Source organism: Mytilinidion resinicola (assembly GCF_010093595.1).
Source record: "Mytilinidion resinicola strain CBS 304.34 unplaced genomic scaffold BDZ99scaffold_13, whole genome shotgun sequence".
In the NCBI taxonomy this organism is placed as follows: domain Eukaryota; kingdom Fungi; phylum Ascomycota; class Dothideomycetes; order Mytilinidiales; family Mytilinidiaceae; genus Mytilinidion; species Mytilinidion resinicola.
In genome coordinates, this window is record NW_022985449.1 from 857,610 (window position 1) to 880,039 (window position 22,430).

Consider the following 22,430-nt stretch of genomic DNA (forward strand, 5'->3'; position numbering starts at 1 on the left):
AAAATATGATCACCTAGATGCAGACACTGTTCTGTTAGCTACAGGTTTCTCCTACGCGATGCGGCTATGAAGGTAGTAACATCACATGTAGCCCTTTCTTTGACACTTCGTCTTGTTTGCTCTAGAAAATGTGTACATTCTCTCGGCTTCTTTAGCTGTACTTGTCCTTGGGATATCCATGGACTCCCTCCACGTGCCCCTGGGATCTTCCATATGCTCACTGGTGAAGGGCTAGGCGTCAAAGACAACAGGGCGACCAACCATGTCCCCGCCAGCTGTCGAGGGTGGCGTCCTCTTGCATGCATCCATCTCAACCTGGAAACCGTATTCGAAACACTTTTTCACCAATGGAACGGTGTCGCTTAACCAGGGCGTATAATCACAATGCTCGTGACTTTCTTTCGCCGTGCAGAGCCTCCAGCCGCAACATAATGATCTCTCCTTGCCGAACTGGCCTCGTGGATTGAGACTACCTGGGCGTCATGTCCACCGATTCTTCGTGGACATGGAGTGTTCCATATCAGCAGTACTATCGTTACGATGAGCAGCGTGTCCTCGTATGGTATCGAGCCATAGCCGACGAGACAGCAAGGTACGATTCAAGCAGCAGCTTCGGAACATTTATGTGGAATTTAGATCGATCTAGGGCTCAACAACCTCGCTCTTTACCCCAAACCGAAGAGACTGTAGCCTCGGGTCTTCAGGAAGGACGGTTGAGACCGCAAAACCTCTCAAATAGTACCTCAGGCCGCACATATCCGCACCGAACACAGTTATCGAACAGTCAGTTTGCTCTTCTCCGCCTACAGGATTTGTCATGCGACAGACCAATGACCCCTTCATAGCTTCACAGGCCACTCAAAGCTCACCATCGCCGCAATATTATCCGGCGTCTCTAGCGCAGCGCCACTATACACATCCCCGTAACACTCCCTCTTATAACTCTTCTAATATCCGCCAAGGTCTAAGGTGAGAGTCCCCCAGGTGCTCAATGGTGACGTTGGGTCTGACGTATATTAGTCCCACTCAGTCTGAAGAGGACTACTGGAAACACCGGTAAAACGAGCAGAATCGTTACGAAAACAATCACCGTGAGGAGAACAAGCCCCATAGGCCGTCTTCAAACGCAGGAGACGACGAAGAAGAGGAGATAGACGGCCAAGATAACCAAATTTCTGAGGAGGAAGACGAACTAGGGAAGCGCCAGGGACGGCGGAAACAGAGGAAACGACGGAAATTGCGGGAAGAGGACGAGACGGAATATTGTAATGGGATGGCATTGCATAGCCACCCGAACAGTAAGACAGTACCGGCTCGGGGCGTACAGGATCCCACCCCCAGCTACCCTGGCTATGTCGAACGCTCTCGGCAGACAATAACTTCAAGGGCACCGGCGCCTGCCCCAACGTCCGAATACTCATTACGTTGACATTAGGAGTGACATCAACGCAAGGGCTGTCTCGAAAATCCAGCCCCAGGAGTAAAGTCAACACCCCGTGTGTGATGATACTAGCCGGTAGATTGTCTCGAGATAGGAATGGGATATCTTAGTCTATAGAGTGAGGAAGGTTATTATGAATGTCCTTGACGACGTTACGAAGAGTCACACAGGACGCATGTCGAGAATTTTTGCGTATGCCTTGCTATTTACAAGGGGTTAGAGCGTCGGAGTCTGGTTCTGATTTCCGATTTTCTGATCAATGAAACGCGAGGTTGTGCTACATACAGGCGTTATTGATATATGTCATATGATCTTCCAATTTCAAAGAATACAAAATATGTGACATTTGAAGCCCCAGTACAGGCTTGACTCATCAGTACATATAAACACGTGTCGCGCTCAACTGTAGCTCGCAAAGATGAAAAGTGAGTGATGAAATATCTTGAGCAAGCCAGTCCTTGATTCATTGGCTGGTTGTGCCCCGGTGAGCTTCTGCACGTCAGCCTTGTCGCTTCGTGGCGCCCAGGAAGTGGTCACATCTCAGCCTCTACCTGATACAACCAAGAGCCAACTTCATTCCGCGTGTTTGACAATCAACAGCTCCCTCATCACTCCAGACCAGCAACTATATCGATCAGGGACATCCCCACAGTCATACATCCTAGATATCAATACCTAGAGTATACAGCCTGAACAGCTAGGCGCTACCACCAACCACCACGAACCAGGCAGATATAATCGCAATCCTGCACCCACGACTTGATGTGGTCGCTTTCCGACGATGTTCATACAGGGCGTTGGACACACTTCAGCCGTGATAGTGAGACAATCCTCGATTCTTGTATTCTACAGTTGCTAACGCGAGTCTTTAGGATATCAGACTCTGTAGAGTGACTATCGCGCCGATTGGCTGTAAGCAGCTGCTGGTGCAGTCTTCATGTTATGCTCAGTCTACTTCTGGGAAATCTTGTGGAGTAGCATAATAGGCATAGACAAGTGGTGGAGGACGCCCAAAAAGGCCGCCAATGATCGGCAACCCATTAACCCAGTTCTTGCAGATGCAGATGTCGAACGGGGCGAAGAAGAGGACACTTCAGTGAACGAAAATGCGCCATTGCTTTCACGGCCAGTCAAAGTGCTTGAGGCATCTGGAAGCGGAGAGATCTGGTGGTAAACTGGATTAACGACGCGCGGAAAAAAGATTCCAGTGAACCTACCTCGGTCGAATTCATCTTCATCGTGACCATCGTTCTCGGTCTCTGGTTTGCCAAGGAAGTAGCGAGGGTGTTTGTGGCTAAAATTGCACATGATAGAGCCGGATTGTTGAATGAGCAGAAGTGCGGGCTCTTCGAATTCAATGAAACACGTGGAGGCGAGGAAGCCGCAGCTCGCGCGGACCTTTACATGTACAAAAGAGAGAAGCGAGCTGCTGACTATGCTCAGACCTGTTATGGACAAGATGCCACTTCCGGCCCAGCCAGTTGCAACTTCTTTTGTAACGCCAACATCTCATATCAACGTCCTCCTCAAGACCAGCACTGCCCTTTCAGTAACTCAACCATTTGTGCGGGGCTAGGATACAACACCGGCGTCGCTTTCGATACTGGCCTGAAAGATGCGAGCGTGTTAGGCGTTAATGATGCGCATCATTACAAATGGCGTCGACTAACATCTTGTGCGCCTCTCGATATGGACCATGGGCACGTTAAAGGATGGATCATTCGCAGGACCAACGAGACCGGGTACCATTACTACTACGGCAAACAACTCGACTACCGAGATAATTCCAAGGTGGACACTAATTGGACTCTCAGCACAAGCGGTGATCCTTTCACTTGGCTTGTTCCGGGTTATTGGGTAAAGTACGTACCTTCCCGCCACATCTCTCTACAAGTAGATGTCTAATAAAGAATACAGCACTTTCGGGACTACTCTTAATAGAAAGGGAGACTTGTATGATCCTATTGAAGCTCTCATACCGCCGCAAGACAGCACCTTCACAATAATATTTGTGAAGTCAACTCACATATTGTACGAGAAACCGAGCACCGATCTTCTCTTCCCCAGAACAGATGAATATGAAGGCTTTCATGTCAACAAGAACGCGATGGCAAGGCCTCTTGGTTGCATCGATACCACCCGTCTCTGCTCGCCTAGCGGGAGTCAGTGCTGGGCGATGAACGAACCCCTACCTTCAAGTCTCCCAGATGCACCAGCATACTACCTCATGAAGTACGCTCTCGCGCGGTCCAACACCTACGAATCTATCAAGCTTCGACTCGGCACTGCTCTTATAGCTCAGCAGCGAATAGGCCAGGATAGATCTCAATCGCTACGCGACGGACACTGGGAAGATGAAGTCGAGCACTTATTCGCGTCCTCGCTAGCCCGCGCCCAGTTTGGTGCCCGGAGTATTGCTAGCGGAGAAGACAGAAACCAACCCGGATATGTTGACATGTTGCCCGACGAACTCAAAGGGCGCCTATGTGGTGGTATCTACAAGTTCATCACTGTCGGTTATGTGAACTTCAGGATCTCGGAAGTCTATCTCGCTTTCTTCTCGGTGCTTTTTGCTTTCTTCCTGAGCTCGCCTATAAGATGGTACGCAGCTGCGTACCATAATTGTACCAGCTGCTGCACAGGTCGGGGGGAAAAGGAGCGAACTAACAACGGCAAGAACGGGTCAGCAAATGGAGTCAACAGGCTAGCAACTAATGGCAACGAGCCAGCGAATAAACCCAACGGGCCAGCAAATAAACCTAACGAGCTAGTAAATAATGGTACCGGGCCAGTAAATGAGGAGGGTCTGGAAACTGGCGCTCCAGAAGTCAACAACGGCGGCCACAATGGAGATATTATCCTCCAGCATATGGAGGACCAACAAAGCTCTAGCAGAGCGAATGATAACAGTGTTAGCAGTGGCAATGGCATAAACGGCCTGGGGAACGGTGATATCCACTCGGATGCTTCAGCAATTGCTAATGGGCACTTGGATAAGGGAAAGGCCAAGGCCAAAGATGACGCGGACGATGATGCAAACGTGGACGCAGCCGCAGATGCGGAAGTGGACGAAACGAAAAAGGGCCAGAATGCGGAAAAGAAGCCAGAGGATGGCGAATGGGAACATATCGTCTTTACATGGTTCGTTGGCGAGATCCTTATTCAGTTCTCTCTTGTCAACGTTTGTAAAGGGATCTGTTGGATTCTATCTCATTCTTTAAAGCTCTTCCAGGATAATTGAACGGGCTGAGATAGGTTTCGGGTGGAGAAGCTAAGGTGAGCGGTCATTCGCCATTAGATTTGAACCTTTTCAACGTAACCTATGCTGCTAAATGAAGTACAGTGAGCTGCGAACAGGCATGTTGAGTGAATGAAGATCTAATAGCTTCCCATGGCCCCCCTGCTCAAATTGTGAGTACAAGTAGATAAATCAGCCTTGATGCAGTCCCTTCCTGCATCCAAACAGGACTTTTATGGTCTGGGAATAAGAAACAGATGCTAGGCCTTGCCATTTAATAAAGCGGTGACGTACTCAGACATTCAATCTCTATACTATAGCCGCCCTTTTGTAGGCCTATTAGCCCTTTAAGCATCTGCCAATACCTCATCACCGTCCTCTAGGCTAGCTTGCTTCAGATCCTCAGCAGCGTCGGCCACAGCGTCCTTCTCCTGTTCCAGTTCCGCAGTAGCAGAGACATGGCCTCCATTCACAGCCTGGTTCTTCTGAGCAGGCTTGCGGGCAGTATCTTTGCTGCCATGCTCTGCCTGATCCTCTGCAGCCTCAAGGCGATCGATTTCCTTCTGGGCCTTGGCCACGTTCTAGCGTTTTTTAGTATTCATTGTTAGAGCAATAGCACTAGGTGCCCTCAACTCACTTCTTTAGTCTTGCGGTCCTGGTCCTTCTTCCAAAAGTCAAGCTTCTCTTTCAGCTTCTCTACGACAGCAGGCACACCGGCTTGACTCGATGGTGCATCGACACCGGACTTGGAAAGTTGCTCAATCACTCCGATACTTAGGTTGAATTTGCCTTCGGTAGCGGGCTTAGGAGCGCTAGTCTTCTTTCCCTTCTTCCCCTTTTTGCCTCCAGTGCCCATGAAGTACTCCTCTTCATCTTTCTTTACCAATTTTGTACCTTTCAGACCAGCAGCATCGACTGTTCGCTGAGCGGCAGCGGTGAATTGGCTGGGGGCGCTTTCTTCCTTGGCGGCAATAGCGGACGGGTCGAAGTATCGAATGAGGCCTTCGGCAGTGATAATGTCATCCTGGTATGCAGGTGCGCTAGCCTCCTCAAGCTTCTGTGCCGCGACCTCTTTCCGCTTGTTGGCCTCCCACTCCTTCTGTTCTTGCTTGTGCTTTTCTCGCCTAGCCATTCTCGCCTGGTAATCGTAATCGGAGTAAGCCTTCTTCTGGGAGTGATAATTGTCTCTGATTTCTTTCAGGGCGACCCATTTCTCTTGCATCTCAGCGTGAGCCTTATGCATTTCTTCCTTGAGTGACCTAGAGTTCTTGTGGGCATCATCCTCCTCAGCTTTGAGTCCATCCAACTCCTTCTGGAGAACAGTATATTTGTCGCTAAGCGCCTTCTGCTCAGGGTCATCTAGTAGCTTCTTCTGTTCCAAATGTTGGACCCTCAACTCGTCGATCGCCTTGTGCATCTGATCGAACGTGTCGAAATTCTTCCGTGCCTTACGCAGATTGCTGACCTCCGAGAGCGCCTTCTTCTCGTCCACTATCTTCATGGTGCCAGTATCGACTTGTTTTTGGAGGCGATCGATCTCCCGGTCCACATCGTCAACGGTGCGAAAATTGATGCGGCCCTTCGCAGTCTTGAGCTCATTCTGCCGGGATTTGATCTGCTCGTCGAGCTTCTTCATCTTTTCGAAGATGGCGTTCCTTCCAGACTTGCTCCCTCTCTGCAATTCCCCAATCTTCTTCAATTCGCTCTTGAGCTCTTGCTGCCTCTTTGCATTGGGCGAATCCCTGTTGTTCGGTCGGGCAAGGTCTTGTTTCGCGCGAGCGGCGTTCTAAGAGGGAAATAAAGTTAGACACGGCAGGTAAGCGTGCAGATGTTGGGTGTGAAGGGTATGAAGTTTAATTGAGGACTTCGTACAAATTTCTCCTGCGCGGCGGCATGCTCCTTCTTAGCTTTCGATTCCTCCTTGTGGAATTTCTCCTCGTCCGGCTTCTCAGGCTTGACGAATTGCGGCTTGGTCTTCTCGGCGGAAGCAGTCGAGGCGGTGGCATCGGAAGTGGCCACGGTTGCGGCCGAAGGGGTTGCTACATCGGCCATGTTGGCGCGGAGACAATTGGATACCACTGATGGTATACAGGAGGTGTGGGTGTGGGGAGCCTTAATTGTGAGGGGACGGAGGTAGTTGCGGACAGGATTCGAGATGGTGCAACGTCGTGGGAATTTACGTGAGGAAGCTTTTCCCGACTGCCAAATGGTGTCGCTTATATGGCCCTAGAAGCTAAGCCGTGTTTCATCTCTCCGATACGCGGGCAGAGCCTGCTATCAGCTAAAACTCTCTAAAGGAAATGTATGAGTGCCTCACAAGTAAGAGCAAGGTAGCTGTGCATGAGCTCGCCTTTATTTTGCCCCTGCACGACCGTCGATAGGCGGTATACTGTTTGTGAGTGTTGATAGTGCGCTCTCAAATAAGCGACCCTTTCTTAGTTGCCCTCCATCTCGCTACGGAATTGCCTTGATATCCTCATGATCGACCTCACAGTCACGACGTCTTACACTTCCACCATGGCCAATTCCTCGCAAAACAAGGGAAAGACTCCCATTCTGTTGCTCAAAACCAAATCATCTCCCCATGATGGATACGAAGAGTATTTCTCTTCTTTTGACTATGGCAGCTTTGATCCAGTGTTCGTCCCTGTTCTCGAGCACAGATTCAAGAATGATTCACTTCAGAAAGTGAGAGAGTGCGTGGCCAGTGGCGGCCTCGCTGCAAAGGAGGCTGAAGATTTCATATCGAAGTATGGCGCCGTGATCTTCACCTCTCAACGAGCCGTCGAAGCTTTCACAAAGGTTATCAATCACATCCGGAGTACGACACCTGGATCTTTGGATGGCTTACTCCCGGCCAGCACGCCACTTTATGTCGTTGGGCCGGCTACAGCTCGAGGCTTGCGATCATTAAATCTTCGGTGCCCGATTTTGGGCGAAGAGAGCGGCAACGGCGAAGCTCTGGCAGCTTTCATTCTCAATCATTATGATACAATCCACAAGGGTTCGCCAAAGCCGCCAATTCTATTTCTTGTTGGTGAAAAGAGAAGAGATATAATCCCCAAGACGCTAGAGTCAGAAAGTCTACCGCTGGAGCGCAGATCGAAAGTAGATGAGCTCGTCATCTACGAGACAGCAGAAATGCAATCGTTCAAGTCACATTTCTCATCGATATGGAAGCAAAATACTGAGCGCGGGCTAGAGCAGCAATGGGTTGTAGTTTTCTCTCCCACCGGATGCAAAGCAATGCTCGAGAGTTTGGACATGCTGGACGGCAATGGCAAAGTCAAATCTGATCCTAAGCGGCAGGGAATATCGATTGCTACTATCGGGCCTACGACCCGAGACTATCTGGAGACTGAATTTGGATTTACCCCGGATGTTTGTGCAGAGCAGCCGAGTCCGGAAGGTATTGGAGCTGCTATCGAATCGATGGCAAAGTCCCGTTAATTAGACCTAGTTCGTAGTAAGGACAATATGCGCATCAAGAGCACGGGAAAAGCGTATACCAACGTATCAAAACCAGGTCTCTGAATTTACATCTGTAAGGATTGTTCGGCATTTTCAGTAGGAGTACCAATGTGACCATCCTTAGATTCTATCAGCGTACAAAACAAGGGACTGGATTACTTTTACGAAGTAGTTTGCATCAAGCCGACGAAGTATTACATTGTTAGTCACGTTGTGACGTCGCGTGAAAGACGCGTTTCTCGTGCATACTTCACAAAAATGTCACGAATACGTCATCATCTCGCGAGTGGGGTTAAGGACCACAGACGCCCTCAGTTGGCCGCGACCTCAACGACGTGTCTACTTACATACACTGTGCGTCTCATTCCCATTGCGCATAAAGATCGATCAATTGCAGTCTGTCCAAAGCAGGTGAGCAATTCATCTACTACTGTCGCCAGCACCCTGTTGTTTCGTTCTATTATATCATAAGTCAAAATGGTATAGCGGTTCAGCTGTTGCCCATACGCCTCATTGTCTCTCAGGTAGCATGTTTCTAGTACTAATGCCTGGTGTCTTTTTTGCGTTTCGCTTGCGTTTCGCTTGCGTTTCGCTTGCGTTTGCGTAGCTGACGACACATTTCTAGATACCATGGCCAGAACAAATCTCAGATCACAGAATAAGGATCCAGCTTCGGGGACAAAGCGCAAAGCGGATGCCAATAGCTCACCCGAGTCTAAGCGGGGAAAGGACGATACGAAAAAGAAGCAGAAGACTATCGAGCAGACTGTGCTGGGAGAAGAGCATAGTGATGATAAAAAGGACAAGGATCTGCCGAAAGATGAAAACGAATCCGACGAAAAGCTCGGAGGGGAGGAAGAGGAACCTTCTACCGAGGGCGAAGATGGTAACATGGAGACGGAGACTAATGGCAAGGCTATTGAAAAGTCACCGGAACGTGCGAAAGCCATGCCGTCGAATATCCTCGAAAAGGGTGTCATATACTTCTTTACTCGGAAGCGTGTAGGCATCGACGACGCAGAAAGTGCTGCAGACCTAAAGCGCACATACTTTGTCATGCGACCTCTTCCCATCGGTGCCAAATTGGGCGAGGGATCTATTGACGAGTCCAAAAGCAACCGCCTCTTCGCACTTCCGAAGAAAGTATTTCCCAAGACGCCCAAGGACAGGTTCACGGCGTTCGTCGAGAAGGCCAACACCACCATGAAAGACCTGAAAGAGGAGTTCTTCCAGGGATCGACGTATGAAACGCAGACCGCCGGAACGCGCCACAACCACCCGATTAATACAGTTGGCGAGGGTGTATATGCTATCACCCGGGTGGAGAACTCCACTCACCTGGTCTACATGCTTACCATCCCGTCCGAGCCAGGAGAGGTGCAGGAGGAGCTCGGACTACGGTCGCAAGGTAGTTTTGCCATAAGCATCAAGAATCCCACTCGGAAAGGTCCTGCCAATGCAAGTCTTCCACAAGGTCCAGATTTCCCAAAAGAGTATGTCCCTCGTTGGTTCACTCAAGTGCATTGCTGACGTCTCACTAGAATCATAGAAGAGTTCCGAGGACTGGCATGGGCAGAAGTGAAACCGAACTACCTCGACTATCCCAATGCTCAGATCCTTCTCATTGGCGAAGCGAACAACAATGACCTTGGGACAGCGGTCGAACCGACGTCCAAAGATCAGAAGAACGACGATAAGGAGACGCCGCTTGAAGAGATGGAGAAGCTAGAGCATGAGGACGAGTTGAGGGTTCAGCACCTGCATGGTACGTGTGTTGTCACTGGCGCTTGAATATGATGATGACTTCCTGCAGGCGATGACTCCGTGTTCGATGATCTGAAGATGAGCAAGTCGGAATATCCGAAGGTTCCTACGACCTGGTAAATTAGCTAGGTAGGCGAAGTATAGGTACTATCAGGCCGCACTATTGGTGCAAATGGCAGGTAATTCAAAATGCAACGGTTTTATCTGAATGATGACCGTTACAAGCAAACGTCTAGAGAGTTTGATGTTTCCGGCGCACTAAAAATTGACCGTACTCCGAGCTTTTAGTTAGCGCAACAAGTCAAGGGTCGCACCATAAACATCTTCACGATGGATTTACTCATTTCACACCACGCGAAATATCAGTGTCGGATTGTTGAGCTATTTAATAGAGACAAAAGTTGGATTCTCTGATCAGTTCTATTGGAGTTTTAGTAGAAACAAGTCGGTCTTCCCGAGGCGCTCTGCAACTGCCTCTGGGAATTGCCTCAGGAAGTAAGAACCGCCTAATTGCCCTCCTCGTTCATCAATCCCTCTTCATCCTCACCGCCTTCCTCGTCTTCGAGATCTTCAGCATCAGATGGATACCTAGATTCCTCCTCGTAGTCGAAAAGACATTGAAGGTCTCCCTCGTCAAAAATATACGGGTCTTCCTCAAGATCCTCGTCCTCATCGTCCTCCGCGTTATCCTCACCATTAACTTCCTCTGCAGCCTCCACAACTCCTGGAATCCCCTTCTTATACCACTGCTTCGCCTCCTCCAGCATCTCCTTCCCACGCGGAAAAAGATTCTGCATCTCCTTCAACACTTTCCGCCTCAGCCGCTTCCTATCAAAGTCCCCGCACGGCATGAACCTCAGATTCTTCATGTTCTCAAGGCGAAGAAATTGACACGCGTACACGATATACTCGCCATACTCGCTGAAGTACCATATGAACGTATCGTCCATGACATTCCAATGCATTAGGCGGACGATGAGGGAAATTTGAGGGTTCTTGGCATAGATATCGCCAGCCAAACAATTGATGGAACCAAAGGGAAGATAGGAGACATTGCCGCTGAGCTCGAGCTCGATGCGAGACAAGTTGGCCAGGACAGCACGAGAGCACTCGTTTATGAACGTGGTGCAGTGGGTGATTGCAGACGAGTCGCCACGATCCTGGGTGCGGCCCGAGAACACTACGCTCGTGTTGAACTTCAGCGTCAGGCCGAGCGTCTCGGCGCGGAGTTGCTTGGAGACGAAGCGGAGCGGGTTCGCTTCAATTAGGTTCTGGTTGGGGGTGATGGAGTTTGGTGAAGAGATTTGGAGGATTTGGCGGTTTGTGTGTCGGCAATATATGACGCGGTTGTTGGGTCCGGTGACAGCGTATTCGTAAATCATGTCGCGGAGTTCCTGTGGTAGGCGCATGAAATGGCATATGTCGCCGACAGTTGGAATAGAGGGATCGCGTGCGAGGTCAGAAGTGCTGCGGAGGGTTGGTCAGATGGTCTAGTTCGAGTGGATGTGAGTAGAGGGGAAGACTTACGAAGACATAGTGGGTAGAGTGGTGCTGCTGGTGTGAGGTATGTGGATGGTGTTGGAGTGTGGGTTGTGGTATTTTATGGAGAGACTATGATGAGGGAGGCAAAGCTGCGGATTTCATGTGGCTGATTTAGTGAAGCTGTGAGCTTTGATGTAAGTGCATCCTACGGCGAATGGGCATGGTGAAGGAATGGTGTCGACGAATCCAGAACCTCGAGCTCATATATTCTTCAACGCATTTGTAAAGCACAGACCAACATGATACACTTCCAATATGTTTTCGCCCACCTTCCCCGCTGTAGGGGCCCGGCAAGATACCAGGCTTGTCAAGACTCTCGTTCAGATTGCCCCAAGAATTCTTTGAGACACTTCAAGCCGTGGCAAGCCATTCTGCACAGACTTTTCTCAAACACATATCAATCCCCCGAAACCGAGACTGGGATTTTCTATTGACATCACTTTGTATTCTGTTTCCGGCAGTTTTCGAGCGTCAGAATTTCTATACCCATACCACTCATCGCACTCATAACACCTTCAATACTACCAGAAAGGAAGGGTTAGTCCGACTACGCTCTCATTCCATGCCGTCGATGCTCTGTCCGAAACCAAAGCTTGCCGTATGACCAGGAATCAGGATCTCTTCCCGCCCAATCCCATCGTCCATCCACCCACTTTGCTGCCTGGACTCCTTGAGACCAGTCCGCCCCATCTACAATACCGCCCGAAACCCCCTCCGGATAGAATCGGTTCGTCTCGTCCACATGTCTCTGTGGATTAGACCACGTAATCCCTGTGGCCCGGCAATAGTCTCTGAGACTATTCAGATACGCATCTTCGTCGAACAATCGACTTAATGGCGCCACTTTGAGATTATTTGCCGGTCCGAGGTCTCCCGCAAACTGCGATCCATCAAGCCACATCCCGAAATAGAAAAAGATCCTGAACTTGTGAGCTGCGTATTCCCAATCAAGCACACGGATCGTAATGATGATGTGTGGATTATCAGAGCAGAAGCGGGAAAGAGGTCCTTTGATGAGCGGGTATGGAAGCGCCTCAACGTCTCCTTCGACATGGAGGACAACATCCTTCAGCTTCTTTAGGCTAGTCTCGCTGCACTCTTGGAGGAAGGCAAGGCATTGCTCAATCGCGCACTCGTTCCCATCACCGAACGTCGTCTCATCGCCCTTGAAAAGAATCTCTTTGTTGAACTTTAGAGTCAAGCCGACTGTTTCCGCGCGCAGTTGCTTGGAAACATATTGCAGTTGGTTCACCTTGACCATAGGTCAGTTCGGATTGTGAGGTTGTGAGACCTTGAGGGCTTGCTTGGCGAAGTACTGGCACAAGACGACACGGCCCTCCGGAGAAGTGATGGCGTATTCATAGACCATGTCGCGGAGTTCTTGCGGGAGGCTTAGGAAGAAGCATGTTCCATCGGCCGGCGGGTGCGAGGGATCGGCAACACTGTCAGAGATGGTCAGTTCAGGAGCAAATTAAACAGATCTAGAAAGGGATCTTACGGCTTGTCCATGGTGGTTGTTGAGGTACCTAATCGGGTATTGGTTGATATTAGGTTTGGAGAGGTGATCGAGAGTAAAAGAGAGGCTGTGACGTGGCAGAGAGGTGTGCAAGGTGGAAGTGAGAGAGGTTCCTTGGGTGATTTAAGCGAAGAAAGCGAAGAAAGCGGGGCAAGATCCGTTGTGGTGAATATTTGGGGGAAAAGTTTATGGTACGGGTCACGTGATGAGGTTTAGAGAGACAAGACAGTAGGCTAATTACATGGGTAGGAGAGCATGGTATTAGGTTGGATCTTATGGTAAGGCTTAAGGCTTACGTGTATCTACTCGTTGAAGCTTTCTGAGAACCATCAGTCCCGGATATGAGGAGGAAGAGCAACTTCCGCTCCATCTACGGTATCATCACCTCCAGAAACCCCCAGCGTTCGCTATCTCCCGCTCAAGCTAGCCAAGGCTAGCCAAGGTATGATACCCGGACCAGACGCACTCTCTAGGTCTCTTACCAGCTTGGTCGATCTGCACCAGAAATCCCTTTATCGTACCACTCCTTCGCCTCGGTGACCTGCACCGGAGGCATGCATCGAGACATGACTGCTTCATCGGGCAGACTTCCGGAGGGCACAACCCGCAAGTTGGATGCAGTTCCGAGCATTCCCAGGTCACAAAAGTGGCGCACGACAAATCCTGTCTCAGAGAAGCGGGCCGCGATCCGGAAATCCTCATATTCGCAATGCTTAAGAGCCCAATTGGTAAGACGGAGCTTGACCAAGACGTGCGGATTCGCGGCACAAAATTCGGAGAGTGGGCGGCCGATATCGCTCCAAGAGAGAGCGCAGACTGGATAGCAAACGTGAGGGGGTTCGGGGAACTCGATCAAGAGTGTTGCGAGCTTCGAGATCGAAGTTGGTGTGCATTCCGCTAAGAAGGTGAGGCAATCGCTTAGACTCTTTGGGGTTTGGTCCGAATTGCTGGTAAAGTCCTCACTGAAGAAGCGGACGGACTTGTTGAGCTTTAGAGTGAGGCCGACTGTCTCAGCACGCAGTTGCTTGGAGACGTATTGCAGCTCGTTGAAGCTTCGGACTTGACTGTATAGGTTGATATATCCGATTTCGCCGTCCACTACAGTGACATAGTCCGATTCGCTAGTGATCGCGTATTCGTAGACCATGTCACGGAGCTCTCGGGGGAGGCGTAGAAAGTGGCAAGTGCCGTCTCTTGAAGGGATCGAGGGGTCGGTGACGCTGTATCTTTATGGTTAGATCGATAAGTTTGGAGTGTGAGAATGTAGAGGGGGCTTACGAGGACATGGTGGGTACTTGGAGATACGTAGGTATGGTGCTTTCTGGTGAGGTGTGTGTCCTGTTGAGAGACTGTACAGTAGAAAACAGGTTCTTTTGTGGGAGTGCGGTCCTTTATATGGCGATCTAAGCGGCCGAATTTTGAAGTAGTGAACGTGACCGGCAATTACGGTGAATTGGGCCAAATCAATTATCCCACGCAATGTTTAGCTTCTTTCCACCCTATAAAGGTTCTTCATCTCTACCTGATAACCTCGTAGCTGAGTTGAACCACAACACCATACCCACAACTACACCCAAACCACCATGTCTTCGTGAGTCCCCTTTTAGATAAACCCAGTTCTACCTCATCAACTAACTCCTACAGCATCACCGACCCTTCCGTACCACCATTCGATGGAAGTTGTCATTTCCTAGGTCTCCCGCGTGAACTTCGCGATGAGATCTACGGATATGCTCTCACCAGCAACAAAGATTTCATCACCAATAACGAGCTCGGAAGCATCAACCAACTGCAATACGTCTCCGAGCAGCTACGCGCCAAAACCCTAGGGGTTGACCCTCAAGCTTAACAAAGTAGTCCACTTCACATGCGGCAACGATGTCGCCAGGATGAGCATCGCTGAAAAAATCAAGTATCACAATCAGTGTTTCAGCTTCCTGACCACATGCACTCCAGCCTCTATTTCGAATCTCGCCACCATCCAGATTGAGCTCCTATCGGGATTCAGCAGGAGTGATCCACTATCCGTTAGGATCTGGTGCCGTGCTCACCCACACGTCACGGTTAAGCTCCGAATAGAACGCTGGACATTCAAAAATGCAAAGAGGATCTATCGGTTCGTTAGAGAGGGCCAGTCCATGGCTCGGCAGTGGTTTGGGGGAGAACCCGGACGCCTTCCTAACTTGCGGATCCTGCCTTTCGGGAACGTCGATGAAGAGGTACTTAGTCAACAATTGTCGAAGGAATTGATCTATCGATGTGGCACGATTGCTTATACTACTGCAATGGAGAAGTGCCTGTCTCGGTTAAAAAGGTGCTTTTCGGAAGGATTGTCTGGAGATCCAGCAGAGATTTAAGAGATGTGTGCTAGGGGGACCAGAGGGCGCAGTTGCTCTCGAGGTTGTTGACTGGCTACCATAGGGCAGAAATTGGGTTGCTCCTGGGCATTTCAGAGTCGAATAGGCCTGAGTTTGACTCATCAAGTCAGCCCTGCTAAAAGGCCTGGACTTTCTTCCTTTCTCTTTCTTCCAATTGAAATTACACTTGTTTTACTATTGGTAGATGATTCGAGGCTGACTGTTATTAGAAAATATCGTGAATCTGACTGAATCTTCGTGAAAATCGGCTAATGGAATGGTTGCCCAAATCAGCCAGGAATACATTGCATCGGACTTGACATCCCGTCCTAACTTTTGAAAACTCACGGAGGCACCCCGAGCGGTCGCAAATGGCTGTACACTAAGCTTCCTCTAGTTACTCACATAAATTTGTAGCAGCGTGTCACATATCATTCGTGCACGCCCGTCCACTGCTGTCTGAGGTGGCCCAGTGACCTCACCGATTGTCCAAAGTAATGAGGCTCAGACTTCTCTGGGTATGTCGAGGCGCCTATCACAGTGGGAAGCAATGAAGCGAAAGTGAGTCTAGGATGATGGATCTAGAAGAGGAGTATAGCATTTGGCTAGAGTCCTAGCAAATTCCAAAGCCACTGAGACAACCGAAATTTCTTTGCAGTATAGAGCTCATCCGACAACATCCGAAAACAAGCTGAGGGCAGCTGGACGCCGTCAAACCATAGCACACACTCCTCGGGTTCCTCATAGCTCCGAGCATTGTTCATTGATGCCGTAGCATCGGAAATTCCCTTCTGATGAAATGGGGACTCACCAAGCTCTGCTTGCCCACCACAATGACCTCCGCCAACCACCTAACCGTATGTTCTGAGAATTGCTCAGCGTGGCGAAGACGCCGGCGCCTGGAAAAGCCTTGCCTGACGATTTCACTGTCAAAGAGCTCCTGGTACGGGGCCAACTGCAGATTAGTAGCGATTCCAAGCTCGTCTGCCTGTCGCTTTAACTCTAGGCGGTACCCAATGCGAAGGAAGTCATGCACCTCGCTAGCTTGATCGAAGTACCAATCGCCGATGATGACCTTGACTCACAGGTGCGGATTCGCAAGGCAGATCCTGTCGAGTGTGCCGCCAATTTTGGCATACGGAGCGTCGTCAGCGTTTGGTATCTCGATGACAATAGAGCGAATGTTCGCAAGAGAATTAGGCGTGTAGGCGGCTAGGAAGCTGATGCATTTATCAACAGCTGACTCCGAGCAGTCGCTATAGTACGATCCGGGTTATTGATACTCGGAAACCAAGAAAGTTCTGTCGTAGAATTCGACGTGCTTGTTGAATTTTAGAGTTAGACCCGCTGTTTCAACGCGCATTTGCTTGCAAACGTGTCGAAGCTGATTGACCTCCGTGCAATTACTCTGCGTAAACTCAAGGCGCGTGAAAGGTTGGTGAGACTCGTCCGCAGCCAGGGTGATGTATTCGTTGCATACGATGCGGCCGTCAGGTTCGGGGCTCGTGAGAGCATATTCGTAAATCATGTTTCTAATTTCTCTAGCCGGACGGAAATGGAAGCCTACCATCAGATTTGCCTCAGCTCGTTACCGTACTGAGCTACAAGTCCGGATGCCCTGTTGTATCACTTCTTGGATACCCTTCTTGGTTGCCATGGAGTATTGTGAGAAGATTGCGTCATCCCCCAAGGTAGCCGGTCGATCAAGAGCCTCCAATAGCCGTCTGAGATTCAGGCGCCTCAAGCTCTATATGCTGTCCTAGTATTTTGGACCTTATGTCGACACCCCAAGTAGTGGCAAGAGAAGATTCCCTTGCACTAGAAGAAAATCGCGTCATGAACTTGAGCCAACGGTTGTCTACCTCCTACAATACCCTCCTGATCTGGTTCGTCCGTTCCTCGACTGTGGTGAAGACAACGTTCTTTGGACATTAGACTGATGCCAGTGCTCTAAACTCCAAGGTTAAACGAAAGAGTATTGCGTGGGAGGCGGTGTGCAATGCAAGGTGGGGAGAATGCCAAGACAGCGCAACGAATATATGACGGTGTAATTTACCTTTGCGTCCGGCCAGAAAGCTTCTTACTGTCTCACTACCACCAGGAGCCCTTCAATGCCCTGCGTACCCTCCCAAACGCAACGCCATTAGCCCACAAAATCAAAGATCCGATCAGGCGCGAACCATGCCACCACCGCATTTTTCACCATACTTAACACAGCTCACAGCAGTACACCCAGCTCAAAGGGTTATCAAGAATTTCTCATTCTCATATTCCAAAAACCCATCTTGGGGCCAACTATCTCATGAAAAAGAAGCGACGAAAAAGAAGTATGCCCACGCATTAAAAACCATGGCAAATTAGGCTTTCGCTTACATACATTGTTGCCCATGCCCAATGCTGCCCAGAGAAAATGAGCAAATCCCCCCAAGCATAACAAATCGTCGTCGTGTCGAACATGGGTCGTCGTGAAGAAAGAAAAGAGAAAGTTGAAAATCTGAAAGCACCCCCAACCTCATGTGAACCATTCAAGTTGCCCAGCCCGGCATCCTCTCTCCTTCATGCATTAAAGAAAAGAGGCTATAAGATCGTTAGACCAAGGACATGATGTATAGGTTCGTCATCATTCGGCGTCAAATGCACAAGATCTAAGGAAAACAAACAAGAGTGAAGGTTTGGCCGGGTCATCGGAGTTGGCAAGTATAAAGAAGCCAAAGGACCACGCGCACAAAAAGTGGTTCAGAGAAGTGAATTGTACAAAAGAGACGAAGGCCGAGACGATCTGGAAAAGGTATGCAGATTCTCAGCATAGTAAACATCCACAAGATGGAAAAAGCTTTTTGTAGTGTCGTAAATGCAGGACCGGGTCCAGTGGATCCCCGAGTCGGTGAATTTTGAGTGTCAAGAACACAGGTTATGCAATAATGCTCGCTCGCTCGTGGCTAACGCAAAACAAACGCCCGAAATGCAATTGTGGTCCTGTGAGGTAGACCCTGAGAGGAGGAGACAGGAGTGGAGTGGACTAGTTCTGAGTCTGCATCTCGTCTTTCGAGTTCACGTAGGAAGAGCCACCTGACGTTTCACCAAGTCGGTCTTCGAAAGAGGTAACGGGTTCGAATCCGTGTGGCGTGAAGTTACGTGGGAAGGTGTTGTTGAAATGTACATTGCTCGAGCGTCCCCCAAAAGGAGAGCCCAGTCGAATTGTCGGATGAGGAGGCACGGACTCGGGGGTAGGAACTGGTTCGTCCATCGCTTGGGTAGTCATTTGATGTAGTTCCGAGGGAGGCGTGAACATCGAGGATAGACGCCGAGCGCCTTCGCCCATGTCACCCAGGCTGAAGCCACGACTACGGACACGGCGGTGGCTACTCTCGGCGGGAGCACCAAAGAGATCCTGAATAAGGGCTTTGTTGACTCTGGAATCCCGTCTATATCTACCATCTTCCGAGGGCTGATGGAAAGCCCGGCGCTTGAATGATCGTGGGAGCGGGTTAGGTGCGTGAAGTTCGACTGGAGGTGCTAATCGAGGTGGTTGTGTAAGCGAAGGCGGCGGCATAGTTGAATGTGGCTCATGGGTGGACGATGCGACAGGCGCACGAGTAATCTGAGACATGGAAGAGAAAGATGAGCCCATCATATTGTTACTCAGGCCGAGGCCGAAATGAAGAGACTGGCTCTTTTGATGAGCGGAAGATCGTGCCGGTGGCTGGTTGAACCAATCTTCCTGTCGAGGTGTGCTGTCATTCGTGAGCTGCGAGAGGGGATTGCCGTACTGCATCGTCGATGCCGTACTGGTTGAAAGGGAGATGTTCATGTCACGAGTCGAGAAACTGGCCATGTGCTCGCTAAACGGCGAAGACAATCCACCAGCCGGCTCTACGCTGGAACGCGGCGAAGACGGGAAAGGCGACGGAGATCTGCAATGCAGCAGTCGTTGATAATGAGCCGATAGCGACGGCTTCCTCTTGCACAGTTTTCGAAGTCGTCTTCGACTCGGACCATCTGATCGAGGCCATTTCGGATAGGATTTGGGGATATTCAAGCCGGTAGGGGTGTTGCTTCCGCTCTTTGAAGCTTTGATGGTATCAGGAGAACCTGAACCTCCTACAGGTGGTACGGATCGGCCACTGGACGCTAGATGGACGCGAGAGCCCTTCCAAGTCTGCTTGGCGTTTCGTACGACTCGATGGCAAACTCCAAGCGGCGGCGCTGTTCCTGGAAGCATCTTGAATGGCGTTACCGTGGGGTCCTGAAGATATCGCATGTACGACATCCAGAGATGGTTGTCTAACTCTTCGGTCCAGACAGTCTTCCGCTGCTGGGGATGCTGGCCGTTGTGTTGCTGGTAGGAGTCCAGCGGCGACGACTGAAGGTTGTATTTCATGCTCGAAGATTCATAAGTAAAGGGGTCTGCAGCATCGCTTTCAGGGCTTGTACAGCTTCCTCCAAACGACGGGAAAGACTCTACACTATTGCGTGAAGAGACAGAAGAGTCCGAGACTCCAGAGCATGAAGACGAGGGTCTGCTGATACTGTCACCGCGGCTGAAACTGTCCATATCATCCCAATCATGCGGCCCGCTACGCGACTCTCCCAGCACTTGTCTCACTGGAGTCTTGGGCGGGGACATCAAACGTGCAAAGGACGGCGCAGGAGCAAGGAATCCTTCAACCGGCTCAGGTGAGGGCTCCGGGAGACCTACAAAGTCATCGCTGGTGAAGATGGGTCCTTCAATTGTGGGTATGGGTTTCTCGTAGGATTCCTGTGGGTAGTCAGGCTGGTTGGCATATGGCGGAATAACGGCGCGGCGTCGGCGCACACGGTAGGTTTGTCTAGGGGGCTCCGGAGGCTCTGGGGGTTGTGTGTTCTCTGTACGTTCTTCGGGCTCGGGAGTCTTTGGGGGTTGGCCGTCGGTGTAGTGGAATGTGAAGCTGCGTGGCAGCGTGATGGAGAGGTGGGGGCGTATCGGCGGCATCTTTTTAGAATGGCTGCAGGCGCTTCCGCAGCAAGGATCCAAATTTGTATCCAACGCCGTTCAAAGCCCTTGATGGCTAGAGGTCCAAGTAGGGCCAATCCCAAAATTACAAACTCTGCAAGGGGGACAAGCACCAATCGCGCGCACGGTGGCCCTAGCGCATTCGACGCGGCACAGAACCCGACAGACGCTGCGCTGGTCTGCCCGAGTCCCAAGCCAGGGCAGTTGTTGCGACGTGCGTGAGGGCGCAAGCCGTGGTGTGCGCGGTCGCAGGTTCGCGGTGAGGACGAGGGCGGCGTCCAAGGAGTTGCACAAGAACAAAGGAGATTATGAGCAATGGAACAGTCGAGGGTCGGCGTACGAAACGGTCAATTGAGGATTATGGCGGATTCGGGGTCGTGGTCGAGGACGCAAAGAGAGAACGAAAGTCGTGAGCTGGAGGAGCGCGGCTCAGCTCGTGCGCAGGGGGAAACGGGGTCAGCCAAAAAGGGAGCAGCTCTCAACAGGGCTGTAGCACGTCTGGCAGCAGTTCATGCCGGTGCAGCGCGGGCTGTCGGTGTTGACGAATTTGCGGTGGTTGGGAGGCGGGTGGTCGCGGCGAGCAGGTGAAGAAGCGAGGCGCGGTCAGGTGGCCATGGGCTGGAAAATTCTCCGAAGCAGACTCCAAGAAGACAAGCAGAAGTCGCAGGCGGCGGGTGAGAGCAGGCGGCCGCTCACGGCATGGCGGAGGGGGCAGAGGCGGCGGGTGTGGAGGAGGAGAAGAAGACGCGGACGGAGTTGGGACGGCACGATAGATGGATGGGCGGCAGCAGCGATCGCTGGCAGCCCCAGTGGGAGCGAGCGGGTCGCGGCGCTAGGGCCGCCAAGCCACGATGTCTTCGACAGCACCCGCACCGGCGAGACGACCTCGACAGCGCCAGTCGCAGCGCCAACTCGAGGGCAAGATAGGCTTGCTGCATCGCCTGCCCCCAGCTGCACGCCGCGGAACCCAATCGCCATGCTGCCCGCAGGCCTCGCGTGGAGCGCACCGCGAGCTGGGCCAGGAGCCGGGGCGGGCGCGTCGTCGGCGTGAACGCGTCGGTTTCGCGATGTGCTCGGCCAGCGGCCTCAGGACGGCTTTCACCTGCAGCCTCCCAGGTCACATCACGCCCCAATACTTCCGCTGTCTCGCCCACGCCGCCCCCTGCGCGCGCCGGCCGTGCGAACGAGTGCCCGGCTTGCACGTCGCGGCGGGCACCCATGCTGGCCGTGCATGCAGGCGGCGGAGAGCCCCTCGGATTCAACGGCCGCGGGACGACGCCGTGGACGCCGTGGACGCCTGCTGCGACATGCACATCCAGGGCCCAAGTCGTCCAAATCCACCGCCAGAACCCCACATGGTGCGGTTCGCTGCGAGAGGCCAGGCCGCCAGCGGTGCAGCCAGCTCCAGCCGCACGCCCACTCTCGACTCTGCTCTGCCAGCTCGACGACGAGCAGGAGGCATGAGAGGCCTGCGAGGCCTGCGCGGCCTACTTAGGCTCGCCGTATACGCGCTAGAGGTGCGTGAGACACCTATGCCGCCGCGATTCGATCCCAGCGAGAGCCTGTCTCGCGCGCTTGCCACGGTTTATTCCCTCTTGTTGCAATTGAGGCCGCGTTTTCTTTCTCTGTTGTCGGCCTGGAGTGGCTGCTTCGGCCATCTATCAGAGCATAATCTCCTATCCCGGTCACCACCATGCCCCGCCCATCGTGATCTTGCGCGCATCGGTCCCCGCTGTCCATGGCCTGCCCACCGAGGCCCCGCGTGATACGGCCCATTTGGGACTACAGGCGGAATATACTTTCGTTTGGCCGTGACGCCCGCCGCGGAACGCGTCTTGGACCACTCAGACACGTGTATCAGCCCATCAACGATGTTAGTCTATCGTGGTGGCCGGCTTGGATAGCATTAACTTCGTGTTTGGAGGCCTGGCATCACGAGGTACACAGGATACCCACTTCGAATGCGTCTGCGATAAGATCAAATGGATCTTCGTATCATTGGGGCCACTGCTTTGTGGCTAAGTGGCCCAGGCGAATGGAACAGTCAAAGCTTCCTCATACAAAGCTGCCGGCAGTTGTCTCACGAAGGAGTCCGATCGACCCTTGAA

The 22,430-nt window shown here is 51.5% G+C and overlaps 9 protein-coding genes across 9 annotated transcripts; 3 read left to right on the plus strand and 6 right to left on the minus strand.

The window, feature by feature from the left end:
• Positions 1 to 482: 482 nt before the first annotated feature.
• BDZ99DRAFT_500158 (uncharacterized protein) lies at positions 483 to 1,551 on the plus strand (the record flags this gene model as incomplete). The annotated part of the gene is made up of 5 exons (XM_033723701.1): positions 483 to 592; positions 647 to 783; positions 846 to 969; positions 1,114 to 1,298; positions 1,328 to 1,551. The coding sequence occupies 5 exons, from the start codon at positions 483 to 485 to the stop codon at positions 1,549 to 1,551; spliced, it is 780 nt and encodes a 259-aa protein (XP_033574825.1).
• A 2,600-nt stretch (positions 1,552 to 4,151) lies between these two features.
• On the minus strand, positions 4,152 to 4,711 carry BDZ99DRAFT_464767 (uncharacterized protein). The gene has a single exon (XM_033720400.1). The coding sequence runs from the start codon at positions 4,566 to 4,568 to the stop codon at positions 4,410 to 4,412; it is 159 nt and encodes a 52-aa protein (XP_033574826.1). The 5' UTR covers positions 4,569 to 4,711; the 3' UTR covers positions 4,152 to 4,409.
• BDZ99DRAFT_464768 (uncharacterized protein) lies at positions 4,702 to 6,822 on the minus strand. Its single transcript, XM_033720401.1, has 3 exons — positions 6,552 to 6,822; positions 5,317 to 6,465; positions 4,702 to 5,260 (listed from the first exon to the last, which is right to left on the minus strand). Exons 1-3 carry the CDS (start codon positions 6,729 to 6,731, stop codon positions 5,027 to 5,029), a joined length of 1,563 nt encoding a protein of 520 aa, XP_033574827.1. The 5' UTR covers positions 6,732 to 6,822; the 3' UTR covers positions 4,702 to 5,026.
• A 374-nt stretch (positions 6,823 to 7,196) lies between these two features.
• BDZ99DRAFT_478388 (tetrapyrrole biosynthesis, uroporphyrinogen III synthase) lies at positions 7,197 to 10,034 on the plus strand (the record flags this gene model as incomplete). Its single annotated transcript, XM_033722168.1, has 6 exons — positions 7,197 to 8,088; positions 8,275 to 8,561; positions 8,591 to 8,630; positions 8,776 to 9,643; positions 9,692 to 9,915; positions 9,964 to 10,034. The coding sequence occupies 6 exons, from the start codon at positions 7,197 to 7,199 to the stop codon at positions 10,032 to 10,034; spliced, it is 2,382 nt and encodes a 793-aa protein (XP_033574828.1).
• Positions 9,805 to 11,709, minus strand: BDZ99DRAFT_464770 (uncharacterized protein). Its single transcript, XM_033720402.1, has 2 exons — positions 10,627 to 11,709; positions 9,805 to 10,409 (listed from the first exon to the last, which is right to left on the minus strand). The coding sequence occupies exons 1-2, from the start codon at positions 11,321 to 11,323 to the stop codon at positions 10,300 to 10,302; spliced, it is 807 nt and encodes a 268-aa protein (XP_033574829.1). The 5' UTR covers positions 11,324 to 11,709; the 3' UTR covers positions 9,805 to 10,299.
• A 294-nt stretch (positions 11,710 to 12,003) lies between these two features.
• BDZ99DRAFT_500162 (uncharacterized protein) lies at positions 12,004 to 13,040 on the minus strand (the record flags this gene model as incomplete). Its single annotated transcript, XM_033723702.1, has 3 exons — positions 12,955 to 13,040; positions 12,748 to 12,898; positions 12,004 to 12,708 (listed from the first exon to the last, which is right to left on the minus strand). Exons 1-3 carry the CDS (start codon positions 12,963 to 12,965, stop codon positions 12,004 to 12,006), a joined length of 867 nt encoding a protein of 288 aa, XP_033574830.1. The 5' UTR covers positions 12,966 to 13,040.
• A 279-nt stretch (positions 13,041 to 13,319) lies between these two features.
• Positions 13,320 to 14,490, minus strand: BDZ99DRAFT_67693 (uncharacterized protein). The gene has a single exon (XM_033728816.1). The coding sequence runs from the start codon at positions 14,117 to 14,119 to the stop codon at positions 13,451 to 13,453; it is 669 nt and encodes a 222-aa protein (XP_033574831.1). The 5' UTR covers positions 14,120 to 14,490; the 3' UTR covers positions 13,320 to 13,450.
• Positions 14,491 to 18,045: 3,555 nt separating this feature from the next.
• Positions 18,046 to 20,469, minus strand: BDZ99DRAFT_67723 (uncharacterized protein). The gene has a single exon (XM_033728817.1). The coding sequence runs from the start codon at positions 20,299 to 20,301 to the stop codon at positions 18,349 to 18,351; it is 1,953 nt and encodes a 650-aa protein (XP_033574832.1). The 5' UTR covers positions 20,302 to 20,469; the 3' UTR covers positions 18,046 to 18,348.
• Positions 20,470 to 21,173: 704 nt separating this feature from the next.
• Positions 21,174 to 22,088, plus strand: BDZ99DRAFT_478393 (uncharacterized protein; the record flags this gene model as incomplete). Its single annotated transcript, XM_033722169.1, has 1 exon — positions 21,174 to 22,088. The coding sequence occupies one exon, from the start codon at positions 21,174 to 21,176 to the stop codon at positions 22,086 to 22,088; it is 915 nt and encodes a 304-aa protein (XP_033574833.1).
• Positions 22,089 to 22,430: the final 342 nt, after the last annotated feature.

Excerpts from the sequence above, each read along its gene's own strand:
- BDZ99DRAFT_67723 (XM_033728817.1), bottom strand. The coding sequence starts at position 20,301 with ATGCCGCCGATACGCCCCCACCTCTCCATCACGCTGCCACGCAGCTTC.
- BDZ99DRAFT_67693 (XM_033728816.1), bottom strand. The coding sequence starts at position 14,119 with ATGGTCTACGAATACGCGATCACTAGCGAATCGGACTATGTCACTGTA.
- BDZ99DRAFT_464767 (XM_033720400.1), bottom strand. The coding sequence starts at position 4,568 with ATGTTCCCATTCGCCATCCTCTGGCTTCTTTTCCGCATTCTGGCCCTT.
- BDZ99DRAFT_464770 (XM_033720402.1), bottom strand. The coding sequence starts at position 11,323 with ATGCGCCTACCACAGGAACTCCGCGACATGATTTACGAATACGCTGTC. Across the intron at positions 10,410-10,626 it reads GATTCCAGGAGTTGTGGAGG|TTCCTGAGGCAATTCCCAGA; the intron begins CTGCAGAGGAAG and ends GGCGGTTCTTAC.
- BDZ99DRAFT_464768 (XM_033720401.1), bottom strand. The coding sequence starts at position 6,731 with ATGGCCGATGTAGCAACCCCTTCGGCCGCAACCGTGGCCACTTCCGAT. Across the intron at positions 6,466-6,551 it reads CCGCCGCGCAGGAGAAATTT|AACGCCGCTCGCGCGAAACA; the intron begins GTACGAAGTCCT and ends TTTCCCTCTTAG. Across the intron at positions 5,261-5,316 it reads AGGACCGCAAGACTAAAGAA|AACGTGGCCAAGGCCCAGAA; the intron begins GTGAGTTGAGGG and ends AAAAAACGCTAG.